At 39.5% G+C, this 14,669-nt stretch overlaps 1 protein-coding gene across 1 annotated transcript in view; it reads left to right on the forward strand.

Moving 5' to 3' along the window:
• Positions 1-13,340, forward strand: part of NCR3LG1 (natural killer cell cytotoxicity receptor 3 ligand 1) — a 48,451-nt gene extending 35,111 nt beyond the window's left edge. The window contains exons 7-11 of the mRNA XM_060262755.1: positions 973-1,287; positions 4,261-4,572; positions 6,848-7,153; positions 9,755-9,823; positions 12,405-13,340. Coding sequence (XP_060118738.1) covers positions 973-1,287; positions 4,261-4,572; positions 6,848-7,153; positions 9,755-9,823; positions 12,405-12,742 — 1,340 coding nt within the window. The 3' untranslated portion in view covers positions 12,743-13,340. The remainder of the gene's footprint in view (positions 1-972; positions 1,288-4,260; positions 4,573-6,847; positions 7,154-9,754; positions 9,824-12,404) is intronic.
• The last annotated feature ends 1,329 nt before the right edge of the window (positions 13,341-14,669 follow it).

The following is a 14,669-nucleotide window of genomic DNA, read 5'->3' on the forward strand; positions in this document are numbered from 1 at the left end:
GATAACACCAAATTAGGAGGAATAAGGGACATCCCAGAAGATAGAGACAGAATTCAACAAGATCAAAACACACCAGAGAGTGAGCGGATGTGAACTAGACTAGATGCAATTCAACAAGGATAAGTGCAGAGTTCTGTATCTGGGTAAGAAAAACTAGAAGTATAGATACTGGTTGGAGGATACACTTCTGATATTCTGTGTGTGAATAAGATCTTAGGATACCATGGAATGTAAACTGAATATGAGCAGTCAGTGTGATGCAGCAGCAAGAAAGGCTAATGTGGTTTTGGTGCATATCAACACAGACATAACATCTAAATTGCAAGATGTCATTGTCCTGCTGTACATGCATTGGTCAGGCTGCATCTGGAGTAGTGTGTGCAGTTTTGGAGGCCTCACTTCAAAAAGGATGTAGGCAAAATGAAGTGAGAAAAACGTTGGTTCGGGACTTGGAGACCAAGCCCTGTGGGGAAAAGCTTGAGGGACTTGGAAATGTTCAGTCTGGAGAAGAAGAGGATATGCAAAAACATGATTGCTCTCTAAGTATTTGAAAGGCTGTCACTTAAGAGAGCAGGGAGTTGTTCCTGTTGGCAGCAGAGGACAGGACTCTCAATAATGGGTTTAAATGACACATGGAATGGTACCGGTTCGATATCGGTTTTATTTATTTTTACTGTAAGGGTAGTTCAGCAGTGGAATTGGTTGCCTATGGCAGTCTTCAAGCAGCAGCTGGACAAATGCTTGACAGGGATTCTTTGGGCTGATCCTGTACAGCCTCTTCTAACTCTATGGTTCTATGATTCTTTCCTACTCAAAATCCATATTCATTTGATCACTTTATTTGGTTTCTGATGTTGCCTTATTACAATTATACATTTATATTAAAAAAGGAAATACCATTATTTTATTTCCAGTTTTAATCAGGGATACTAACCATTTTACTTAATGCTGATGTGCTTTTATTATTAACAGTGTGTACTCCAAAAGTCTCTCAAATTGGTTGTGACCCCTTTGTGCCAGAGTGTGGGAAAGCCATCACTTTGTCTTGTTTCATGAAAGATTTCAATCCACCTGAGTTCGACATCTGTTGGAGAAGAGGCTTTGAAAAACTCACTCATGCTCAAATTAATACAGAAGAGCCATATCTGAACACAACATCCAATCTGTACTGCATGAAAAGTCAAGCATCATTTACACCTAAGCCAGAAGATCATGGGATAGAGTTTGTGGTTGAAATTAACCATTGCAACAAAACTATAAGAAATACATACAGACTTACATTAAAAGGTGATTATTCAAATAGCTCAAGTATATCTCACAACTACCTGTTTAAAGGGATCATACAGATTTACATTGCTTCATTTTCTTTGGGGTTTTTCTCTGTGTGCCTTTAGTAACTGTTCTGAAATCTAACTACCCCACAGGTTAACAAGTTCATACCCTACCACAAATGTTGTTAGTCTTTAAGGTGCTACTGGACTCTTACTCTTTTCTTCTGCTACAGACAGAATAACATGATACCCATCTTGAGCTGTCTCACAGTTTGGAAAGGTTTTTTCCACCAGGGATCCATTCATATGTAGTGCATGACTTGAATATAATGAACCCAACCTGATCTCATAGAACCTGACAGGTTTCTTCGAGTCTCCTTGTCTCAAACAAGATTTATTTCATTGTTTGTTTCAAGGTTATTACTATCATAATTCTTAAACTGGTTGAATAATCATGACTTTTTCAGCATGAAGCTTGCAAACTGTAATTTCTGAAAATAAATCTAAAAATCTCTAATAGAAGCTCATGAAGCTACAATTTAAAAGTTGTCCTGGGGGAAGTAATGACAATTAAACAGACTGTTTTTGAACTTGTTTACCATGGTAAGCTGCAGTACTGCTGTCCAAGCTCTGCACACGACCTGAGTTCGATCCCTGCGGAAGCTGGATTCAGGTAGCCAGTTCAAGGTTGACTCAGCCTTCCATTCTTCCAAGGTTGGTAAAATGAGTTCCCAGCTTGCTGGGGGTAAAGTGTAGATGACTGGGGAAGGCAATGGCAAACCCACCCCATAAAAAGTCTGCCAAGAAAATGGCATGATGTGATGTCACCCCATGGGTTGGTAATGACTTGGTGCTTGCACAGGGGACTACCTTTCCCTTTCTCTTTACAATTTTAGGATAACTAACATATAGTTCTGCTCTCCAGCTGGAACACAGGCTTTATAGAATCTACATGATGTTGTCTTTCACTTGTGTTCCTTCCATTAGCTGCTATTTCCCTTTATACCCATTATCCTCATGCCCTACCATGGGTAAACTTTTTGCCATTTTTAAAAAAAATCAGCGGTATGGAAATCACAAGGGATTTTTTAAATGGTGGAAACCCACTGGTGGTAAGGGGAATGGATGTGTGAGGTATGAGAGGATAGGGAGGAAAAATAGAACCAACAGAAATCCCTCCACTAGTGCAGAGATACAATGACAGGCGTGAAGGCATAGAGAGGAAAAAAATAAAGACTTCTCATTGCGAACACTTTGTTGCTGTTGCAAATGAGTCCTTAACAGGGAATTTCCGCCATGTGGAAGCAGCCCTAGTGAGATCTTACAAACATGACAAACCACATGGCACAGCTCATTTAAAATCCAAAGTAAAAGGGTAGAGGATTAGGAAGCAATCATGTTTCAGTCCAGAGATAATCACAAAAAGAACCACAGTTAGCATTCATTCTAAATCAACTGATTTATCTACACTTAAATTTCATACAGGTACCAGATCTTTTAGAATGTACTGTAGACTACCATTGCTCTCCAATTCTGCAATATTCCTTCTAAAGTCTGCCTGTATTGGGCTAGGATATAAATGTGACCTTGTTTTGAATTGGTTGGTATCACTTTCCACAAGGCTGTTTTTAATTCATTGATTTTATGGTGCTGAGAGAGACATCACAAAAGATACCTAATTCCTAGTGTGTCTTTTGAAAAGTCATGGCAGTTGAATGAGATCAAGTCTGTAGTACTGACACTCCACTATTAATCCTGTCCTACAGTTTCATCTAGCTTTGTAGTGAGGCAGGAAGGCCAGACAGCCTCAGATTTCTCATTTCTTTTTTTTGAGAGAAGCTCATCTTCAGATCTGACATGCAGGATCATATGTAAGCTAGTGACAGAAAAGATGTAGATATTTATTTATTTCCTATATTTATATGCTGAAGAGCCCCGTGGTGCAGAGTGTTAAAGCTGCAGTACTGCAGTCCTAAGCTCTGCTCACGACCTGAGTTCGATCCCTGGTGGAAGCTGGGTTCAGGTTGCCGGCTCGAGGTTGACTCAGCCTTCCATCCTTCCGAGGTCAGTAAAATGAGTACCCAGATTGCTGGGGGGAAAGTGTAGAAGGCAATGGCAAACCACCCCGTAAAAAGTCTGCTGTGAAAACGTTGTGAAAGCAATGTCACCCCAGAGTTGGAAACGGCTGGTGTTTGCACAGGGGACCTTTCCTTTCCTATATATTTATATGCTGCATTTGCTATCAGACCAGCATTCAAAGTAGAGCACAATAATGCACTAGAAACACGTATGTTAAAGATTAAGGAGTGCCAAAGCAGTTCTAAATCTATATCCTCTGAACCAAAAGCCAATGAAAGCAAAAACTCACAGCAGTGGAAAAAATAAACCAACACCCATACAAATTAATTAATTGAGGAAAACACTTTTAAAAACACATCCTCCCAGAGTAGGTACCAATTAATGTTACAAGGGAGAATATGTCTCTCAGGGTGAGAGCCCCTGACAAGAAAGCCCTACTCTAGGTCTTCACTGACTGGACTTGAATAAAAGGTTGATGGTAGATGAGAGCCCCCCACCCCATTACTCTCAGAGAAGGAGAGGAACATAGGAAAGTATTCCTTAAGCTAACAGCCATGCCCATTCTGAGCACTGAGGGATCGTTACATTGAATATTTTAATTTGTAAAACATGTTCTTTCCACATCTACTTTTCCTTTATTGAAACTACCACTTTGGTTTCCCACCTTTTACTTAGTAAACCTTACAAGTATTTGCTTTGTGGAACGTTTGGGGCAATAGTGGCCACATCGAATTTAAACTATAATTTACAATTTTTGGTAAACTGTCCTAGGCAAATCTCCTAAGAATCCTACTCAGGTCTGTCAAATGGGGCTTACTTCCAAACAAGTGCTCTTAGAATTGCACTAGTATTTTAATTTGACTACAATTTACAGCCCATTGTCTTTTTTTTCTTCTTCCACAAATTGCAGGTTTTCCCAAGATTTCAGATATCATTGTTGATCCAAGTGATGCTGAATATGGAATTCCTTTGTTTTTAACATCTAGTGTGCTGGATTTCTATCCAAAAGACATTAATATTCAGTGGTTTCATGGTGATGATTTAATAAGCAAAGATGTACTCACAGAATGGCCAGCAGAAGACCAAAAGGATTCTTTCAATCTGTTGTCTAGGCTACAGCTGAAGCCAACAGCTTTAGATTACGGCAAAAAGATTTGTTTCAAAGTAATGCACAAGAAGCTGACAAAACCCATTACAAAAAGTTTATATTTAAAGCTCCCAGGTATGTATCATGTGGTTTCTTTTTTAATTATAAAAAGTTATTACAGTTATGTTAAATCAAACAACGTGTAAATAAAAAAGATATATTAGATCAAGTAGCATGATACCCAGTGAAAGTTTCTTAATATAACCATGTTATATATTATTGTCTAATATGACAAATATTTAAGCTTCCAATTTCACATTGTTTGTTACATTAATGATTTGGGACTTCCTGTCATATTAAGTCCATCTTATTCACATCTGTGAGTTTTTGAAGAGCCAAAAGTTTTATGTGTGCATAAAAAGCTCTGACCTTATCTGGAAAGGTTTTCCTAGTTGGTATTTTTTTTAGCTTTCACACTTTAACTAATGTTAATCTAGCAGCTGCTGTAACATATGATGTTGTGTCCTGAAATTTCCTTGGAATAGTGTTTTGGGAAAGTATAGTACTGGTTAAGGAACAAACAGCACAATGGGCTTAGACTGGAGTAATTCTGCATAGGATTGCACAGGCACAATAATGTTATGGAAGTGAATCTGTCTCCTTTACTGTATGACTGATTTCACACAAGGCTTGTTCCGGGTAGAGAGCCCTTTTGTTCCCGGGGCTTCTCTCCATTTTCGCACAAGTTGCCCCAGAGCTGCAAGTTGGCATAGCGGTCTTCTGCAGCAAGCAGGATCCTCTTCCAAGCGGTTTCTGCTTGCTGCGGGAGAACGCCAGGCCAACTTGCAGCTCCGGGGCAAATTGTGCGAAAACAGAGAAAAGCGCTGGGATCAAAAGGGCTCTCCACTCGGAACAAGCCCTAGTGCGAAATCAGTCTATGTTTTTAAAAAATATTTATCTTGACTCCACTAAGTTTATAGCTTTGACTGTACTGGTAATGCTGCTTCCCACTTTCAGAGACAAGTTGAGTTGTAAAAATAAATATTTTGAAGGGAGATTACCTTCTGGTTTTTGCAAAGCATTTTTGCAGTACTACTGAAATTCTCCAATGCAAAGTTAGGTGAAAATTCAATGCAAAACCCAGAAATTCCCTATGTATTAGTGGTGGCATTTACTGCCAGCCTTTGGAAAATCCAGTGTTTTTGCACTCATGTATTTGCTAAATATTCACATATCCTTATGTATGTAAAGTATTATAAATGCAAATCAACTGAAGGAAAAGACTTTAAAATTTAAATATATTGACATTTCACTTTACTTAGTTGTAGATGTATTACTATGCAATTTTAAATCTTTCTGACTTGTGCTGAATCAAATCAGAAAGTAGGTATTTCTTATGTAGAAGAGATATATATTATCATCAGGGTGTTTTTTTGTAACAGGAACTCCTTTGCATATTAGACCACACCCCCTGATTTAGCCAATCCTCCAAGAACTTACAGGGCTCTTAGTACAGGGCCTACTGTAAGCTCCAAGAGGATTGGCTACATTGGGGTGTGTGGCCTAATATACAAAGGAGTTCCTGCTACAAAAAAAGCCCTGATTATCATGACTGTGTTTGAATTGTACTGAAGCAAAATGAGAAAAAGCATCAACATAGCTGAATTCCTCAAACCATATAAAAGAGCCACTTTGCACATATGCATTACCACATGGAGCTACCTTGAACTGGATTGCAGACAGCCACTTGTGTAGAAAGTAGGAATTCTATCACAGTTTTTGCTTGTAAAGTGTGATGCAAATCAGTAAAATTCTGGTTGGAAGTCAAGTACAGAGTGATTTCATGAATAGTAGTAGCTATCATTTGTATAGCACTTCCAGTATTCAAAGTGCTCCTTCTGCATCCTCTTCTTTAATCCAGTCCATAAAATAGCTTTGAAGGTGTTATTCTCAGAAGGGAAAAGTTAAGGCCAAGAGTGGATTTGTCTAAGGTGACTTCCAATGTCATCCTAATATAGTTACATGCTTTGAAGGCCATTGACTTCAGTGGACAAAGGGGTATTATGGTTTTTAGGGTTATGTTGCCAGTGAATTCATGGCAGAGGTAAGATTTGAACCAGGGACCTCCTGGATCACAGTGAAGTTTCATGCATGTTTACTCAAAAGTAAGTCCCACTTTATTCAGTGGGACTTTCTCCCAGGCAATGTGCAATAGAACAACAGTCTCAGACGCATAGTTTCTATGTTACTCCCAAACTATGAAGCACCTCTCATACACAGAACTGCATAGGCTTCAGTTGTCCTGTAACACAGTAAGAACACATCCAGTACTTCATTATCACAATGTGAAAGGTTCTGATGGTATTTTATTTCATTATTACTTCAGAGAAATGTTTTCTCTCCTGTTTAGCTAAACCTCCTATTGTGTCTGAAATAACAGCAATATCAGAGCAATCTGGGAAGGTCTCCTATGAAATTTCCATAACTAATTTTTCACCATGTCATTTACGAGTGGTGTGGTACAAAGACTGGAAAAAATTATCTGAAGTGAGTGATCCCAGTAACATTTCCATTGAAGAAAACAAGCTATGTTCTTTTACCAGCAAAATACAAATCAGTAGAAAAGAAACAGACACTGGGAAGTCAATCAGATGTGAGGTTTATCACCCTCAAACAAATTCATTTCAAGAAAAAAGCTTTGTGCTAAAAAGCAAAGGTAAGATTAGATTTTCACTTTGTGAAATTATCAGCTGATTTAGCTTTTCAATACTGAATATTGTTTCTCTGTGAGAGTTCCAGACATCTTTGCTCAGGTAAGCATAGAATCATCCTCATAGAATCATAGAGTTGGAAAGGACCTCCAACTTCCTGCACAATGCAGGAATTTCACAAATGCCTCCCCCTCCGTGGCCCCAGTGTCACCTGCTCCACACCCAAGTCCTGCAAGGAAAGGCTAAAGGAGCTGCGTATGTTTAGCCTGGAGAAGAAATAACTGAGAGGTGATAGGATAACCATCTTCAAGTACTTGAAGGGCTGTCATATGGATGATGATGTGGAGTTGTTTTCTGCTGTCCCATAAGGTTGAATCAGAACCAACAGGAAGAAATTAAATCAAAAGAGTTTTTGATTGAACATTAGGAAGAACTTCCTGACAGAGCAGTTCCTCAGTAACAGGTTTCCTAATGAAATGGTGGACTCTACTTCTTTGGAGGTTTTTAAACAGAGGCTAGAATGCCATCTGATAGCAATGCTGATTCTGTGAACTCTGGTCGATCATGAGAAGGACGGCAGGAAGGGTTTCATCACTACTTAGTACTCATGATCCTTTCTTACACATCCAGGGAAATGCTGTCTGTCACTTTGAGATCAGGTAGCCATGTTTCTCCAGGCCACTTTTGCCATGGATCCTGGAGGGGTGTGGGTTGTTGGGGTTTTTTTGCCATCTTCTGGCCGTGGAACAGGTGTAGGGCTGCCAAGCTCCCAGTGGCCAGTTTACTAAGAAGTATATAGAAATCAGTCCAAGTCCAAAACATGTATATTCAAGTCCCAAAGTAGTGTGGTGACAAGCCAATCAATTAAGTACTTGTTTCTTTCCAGTCTGGAAAGAAACAAGTACTTAATCGATTGGCTTGTCACCTCACTACTTTGGAACTTGAATATACATGTTTTGGACATTTGGACTGATTTCTATATACTTCTTAGTAAATTGGTCACTAGCTTGCATTTTTTGTTGTGTTATCCATTATAGTGACCTCTCTCAGATTGCACTCAAGCTCCCAGTGGGGGCAAGGGATCCCCTGGCCTGGAGGGCCCCAACTCACCGGCAAGGAGCAGGCTACCAGGGGGATCCCCATTCCTGAAGAGCCACGTCACCCAGAAATGACGTTATTGTGCTGGGGATGTTGTGCCATGGACACTCTAGGACTCATGGTAAAAACGTTATGGTACCATAGAGTTTTAGCGTAAATCCTAGAGCGTTTCTGGTGTGACACTCTAGGAATCATGGTAAAATTCTACTGTGCCATAAAGTTTTATCAGAAGTCCTAGAGTGTCCTGGCGTGATGTCCCCAGCATGATGACAACACTCCTGGAGCGACTTGGCAACTCTAAGCAGGTGTCACTGGATGTGGGGGAGGAAGTACTTGTGAATTTCCTGCATTGTGCAGGGAGTTGGACTAGATGACCCTGGAGGTCCCTTCCAATTCTATGATTCTAATCTGTTTAACCCATATTGCAATGCTCATTCCTTCCATTGCCCAAAGTGTTGTGGTAAACTGCAATCTCTAATTTTGTTTATGGGAGGTAGATAAAAACTTTTAAATATATAGTTTGTATTGTGCTAGAAAATAAAAAAGTACAAATAATTTTTATTTCCACAATTATAATGTAAATATTAACGTTTAGGTTGACTGTGTTTTGAATTTTATTCTGTTGAACAGGAGAACATAAGTAGGGACTGCTGGATCAGCCCAGTAGTCCATCTAGTTCAGTATATCGTTTCACCCAGGGCCAAGAAAGTCAGCATAGAGGCTTTTCACTCTTGCTGCCTCCTAGCACTGATACTCAGAGCTTTGTTGCCTCTGTAAGGTTCGACTGCTCAGCCCCCCCCCCCTTCTGACTTGTGCCATTAACATTGAGAAATTGTGCCACTTGTGCCATTAACATTGAGGAAAAAATGCTATCAGTAGCTGTGGGGTCAGATTCAACTTGTGAGTGCCACATGAGGGAGGAGTGCTGTTTTCCCAAGTCAAAATGGCCATGGGGCCCATTTGCTATACTGTGGGACACCATGTGCCATGTCTGTTGGCCCTCCAGGTCAGTTGGTTGGCTGTTGTGGGAAAAAGTATGCTGGACTAGATGGACCACTGATCTGATCCCACAGGGTCCACATGTTTTTATATAAACATAAATCATATTCAAAACCTGTAGCAGGCCATTTTGCAAGTGAATGTAAACAGGGTACCATTTAGGGAGGACCACTTTAGCCTCTACTCCTATATTTCAGATGGCATACAATTATTCCACAAAGAGCATTCATATCCAGTAATTCTGAGATATAAAAATAATGACAGTGAATGACCTTTACATGCTGATTTTTGCATTTATTGTTAGCAGAGGTAGTCTTCTTGTGATTTTATCATACCAACAAAACCTGAAATGCAAAACTTTACAATGATATATTGTCATTCAAAGCACCTAATACATGTTCACAAATGTTTATTGTATATACTCTGGTTATATGATGTATTCATGGACAACAAAGCTGTAAAATATATTCACAATTATAAATTAAGATTATTTCTTTCTATTTTCAAAGATTTCTTTAGCACCCTTGAACAAATACCCATGTTACCTTCTGTGCAGAACCATTTAGGCACTTCAAGAAGTGAGTATTATATCAAATGCTTGGGTAAAATGGAAATACCTCAAATATTAAGAGAGATATCCGGCTGCCTCAATTAGGGTCAGGGCTTTTTCTGCCCTGGCCCCAAGTTGGTGGAACTTTCTGCCAATTTCCATCTGGGATCTGCAGGAATTACTATCATTCTGCAGGGCCTGCAAGGCAGAGATATTCCTCCAGGTATTTGGCTGAGGACAGCTACAGTTTACAGTATGCTGGACTATGCACTCCCACTTTCACTCCCCTCAGAACATAGCAGCTCCACCTAGTCTAGATGCCATCTTGTTTTAGAGAACTATACTGCTTTTACTGTTGTTTAATTTGGTTTTATCCTGTTTTTGAAATGAATTTGATGTGAACCACCCTGAACTTGGCTACCAGGAAGGGTGGTCAAAAATCCAAATAAATGAAATATTAATTAATCTGAAACTGACCCAACACTTCTTCATGTTTGAAAGCTCACCTTCTGGTTTAGGGTTAGAAAACTTTTCTAGAAGAATCTATGAATTTTGTGTAGCCACTGTTTTTGCCACTACTTTCATAAACAGCAGATGGAGCAGGGAGGATGAGAAGCTTCTTCATGTTACTCTGAACTTCAAAGCAAGCAGAATTAGCATGCGAACTCATGTTGCTTTTGCTTGCTCCAAAGTTAAATAAGTATCAGTGAATATCTCTTCCCTTCTATTCGTAAGTCCTTTGAGACATGCAGAAGACTTGAGTAGTCTCTCAGGCCGTGTTGTGCTTTAGAGCCTGAAGAAGTCCCACAAGTATCTAATGTTAAAGCTCACCATGCTATGAGAGAACTCGGAGAAGGGATCTGTGTGAAGCCATTGCTACTACCCCAGGGCAGCTGCTCCTGGCACCCTGATTCAAGGAGGCTGGCTTCTGCCTCACTTCCAACTAGTTTATTAAAGCATAATCTTGATAACATATTTCTTCCACTCAGTGCCAAACCTTTTATTATCGCTTGCTTATAAGAACAGATATATTGCTCCATTGCTAATACTCATTGCCAAATGAAAAAAGAATGCCATGTGAGATCTTTGAGGGTTCCAGCAAGAAATGCTGGAGTCATCAGACGAAGCAGAATAGCCAGACATGTTATTTTGCATATGATACAGAATGTGTTTATATAGGTTTCTATTTGGATGGTTCTGCCTGTCAGGATGTCTGTATGTACCAGGGGTTTTCTCAACATTTTCCTTTTAATCCTTTCCTCTCGACGACTTCTCACTACATAGATCCCACATTACATTATGTCCCCAAACTGTGCCATTGACTGCCTATGCTGTTGCTCAGCAGCTCTCAGTCATACTCTGATCTCTTTCCCTTTAAGTCTTGTTTCCTTTTCCCATCCCATCCATAACCATGATAGCTTAGTTCTTTTGCTCCTCTATTTGCATTCATTTTTCCAGCAGATGCCCTCATTGCTCACAGAACATGTTGTTTTCCTGGAGTGCTTCCTTTGTCCTATCCTTCACCCTTGTTTGTTAAACTTTCTGTTAGATTTTCTGCTAAGCCGCCCTGAGCCACTTGTGGGAAGGGCGGGATACAAATCCTAAATAAATAAATGTCCTGATTGTAGTTTCAATATCTCTCTGTTCCTAACACACTTCTGGATGTTAAGTAAACCCCAAACTTATTATGTGCTGTGAACAAAAGCTTCATGTTCTGTTACTAAAGCAAGTAAAGGGATTATTGAAAGCTGAATATCATAACAATGGGCAGAAAATAACTATATCTGATAGCCAAAGGCTAGCATGTGTGCAGACAGAAAAATCTTTGCAATAGGGTTGCCAGTATCCCCAGCAGGGGTGGGGGATCCCCCTCCTTTTGCTTCCCACATCCACTAGAAGTAATGGCTGTGTGTGTGTGGGGGGGAGCTGTTGGTCCAGTAGTGAGCTGTGACTTCTGGGGCAACTCAGAAGTAACATCAGTCTTTTCTAGGAGTCACCAGAAATTCTATAGGTTTACCATAGACTTTCTGCTAATTCATACAAAGGTGAGGTGGTGTCATGCGTTCCCCCCCCCCCATATTACACCCCCCAGTCTCTCACTGGTTGCCAGGCCTCAATCCTACTATGCAATGGAGCCAGACAGGCCTACCTTTCAGACTTCTACAATGCCAGTGAAAACCCCAGATTTGCAGAATATTTAGTTTTATCAATAAATAATGACTAAAAGATAGCAGTATCTGTCTATACAAGTACAATAACCCAGAATTCAGGGAGCTTTTTCAATTCCCCTACCAACTCAAAATATTGCACAAACCTTAGTGGCCCTGACAGTGAGAAGGTGGCCACTGGCAGAAAGTGGTGAGAGGAAGAGGGCATCTAGAGCTAGTATGGGGAGGAGGACTGGGAGCTGGAGATGACAGAGATCAGACAGAGCTGTGGGGGGAGCAGTGAGGCAGATTCTGGTGTGAGAGGAAGAAGTGAGGCAGATTTGGTGGGCTAAAGAGAATGGGATATCTCCTCCCTTGCCAGTGTTAAGAGAAATGAGATGTCCCTTTCAGTGATCAGTGCTCATTTCAGAATAATGTCCTCTCCAATGTATCTTTCTTTAGGCTGTAATATCATCAGTGAAGAAGTCCTTAATCCATTGAAGATAGAATGTATCACAAGTAGCCCAAAGTCAGGTGAGAATGTGACACTTCACTGTTTAGTACATGGGAAAAGAGCAGATGGAGCTTATGTTTCCTGGTACAAGGGATTGTTTCCAGTTGATGGAAAAATAGAGAACATCAGCTGCAATGATGGATCTGGTTTTATTTCTTATGTAACTTTTAAAACTGAAGAAGAAGAACAAAAATGTGAAATCAGATGTGAAGTTTCTGCAGATGTTGAACACTGGGAAGAAACATACATTTTGGAACTTGGAAAAAGCAATGTCACAAGAAGATAATGACCATCTACAAGCAAACTTCAGTGCCTGGTATTTTCATACAGTTTATACTAATTTATAAAAGATGAGGGCCCAATAGACTACTCCTTCAGGGACTATCCATGGGTTGCTTCTACTTGGAGACAATTTTCTGAGAACACCTACTTTCCACTGTGAATGAACAGGCATTCACAGTGGCAGCAGAGCACCCACATGGAAGTTTTCTCCAGACTTACTTTGACTCAGCCCTCCATAGCGGCCATTCACACACACACACCCCAGCCACCAGTGGGCTTTTTCATGGTTTCTTTTAAAATGGAAAATTGCTAGCTTTGTGTAGCATTTTAACATCATAATGGTTTATTGCAACAATGTACAAGTCCTTGGATTTGATTTTGAAGTCTAGCCACTTTTGCTGTGGAGTTATAAGGAGAAATGTGTAGCCAGTGACTGTCCACATCAATCTTTGCTGCAACATCATGTGGATGTTTCCAAATACAGTGCTGCAGTAAGAAAGCCAAAGTGGAGCAAAACATGTCTATGGAAACAGCCATTGCTGTCTATTAAAATATGGACAGGCAAATAAATGTTTTAGTGAAATTCATCACGGCAGCATATTTTTAAATGACATTATGACCATTTTTGAAGTCATGACTTCTGTTTATGAGAACATTATCAAGAATGCTTCACCTTCAACATACATACATTAATGTGTTTAAGGCCACTTTCTGTGTCTAAGAAGAAATTATTTTAATATTTACAATTCTCATATACAAGCAAGTCATTACTAAATTATCATGTAACATATATAGTCTTTTTGCACTGGTGCAGTTGTGTCTGATTGTGAGGTAAATTACACTATTTGGTCAGAAATTTTTACATTTGTTTTTATAGGAAGGAAACTGGAATTTTATCTTTTTGTAAATTTGTATGACTTTTGTATGGTCCTTATATGCCTTTTTAAAAATTATATATCTTTTACAATGATATTTGGCCACTAGCAATAAATAAATTATGATAAATAAGTAGGTGTACATTACGCAGGGCAAGAGATATATGGGGCAGCAAATAAGAAAGCTTTGTATCAACAGAGAAAAATGTATTAATGTGTTAAAGATCAATACCTGTATATTGCTTCACTTTTGACCATATTTAGTTGGCCTTTGATCTATATTGGATAAGTAGTCAAAGATAGCACATTACATTTTAGGAAATATTGAGCTATGAGAGAACTGTAGGGTGGACTGGTATGGTTTTTTATTTTAAAGTCTTATAATGAATTAACAGAAATATGACATTTGAACATTTTTATTAATACCTAAAAAGTGCAAACCTTCCTAAATTCTCAGAAATGGAATTATGGGGGAACTATCCCTTTTTGAAAACTTACAATTAAAGCAAGATATTTTCTTTTCCAACAATTACTATCATAAAAGGGGGAATTTTATATGATAAAATGGGACAAAGATTTGCCATATGACGTTACATACTCTAGAACAGGGGTGTCGAACTCATGAGGGCTGGACTGACATAAATGAGACCTTGTTGGGCTGGGCCATGTGTGTCATAAAATGTAATTCCTGGTAGCCAAGATATAAACTTTGTAAGAGGTGCAGACAAACATTTTTTTTTTTACTTAAAATAAAACTTGCTTAAAACATTAGTATGCTCGCAATATTTTGTTCAACAGTCTCTGATAACTGACACCTCTTGCTCTGAGTTATTACATCAAAATCTGGAGACAATGTCAGCCAATGGAGGAGCAAAGCTCTGTAGCTCTGCTGTGTGATCACTCCTCCACTGGCTGAGGCTCCTCCTCCCTTGGGGAAGAGGGATGGTAGATGAGGGGAAAAGTGAGAGCCTGCTTTGCTTGGCTGCATCACATGAGAGAAATACAAAAAGCACTAGCAAAGCAAGCTGCACTGAAGGAAACAGAAGAGAGAGAGAA

The sequence above is a fragment of the Heteronotia binoei genome, chromosome 21 (assembly GCF_032191835.1).
Source record: "Heteronotia binoei isolate CCM8104 ecotype False Entrance Well chromosome 21, APGP_CSIRO_Hbin_v1, whole genome shotgun sequence".
NCBI classification, from domain to species: domain Eukaryota; kingdom Metazoa; phylum Chordata; class Lepidosauria; order Squamata; family Gekkonidae; genus Heteronotia; species Heteronotia binoei.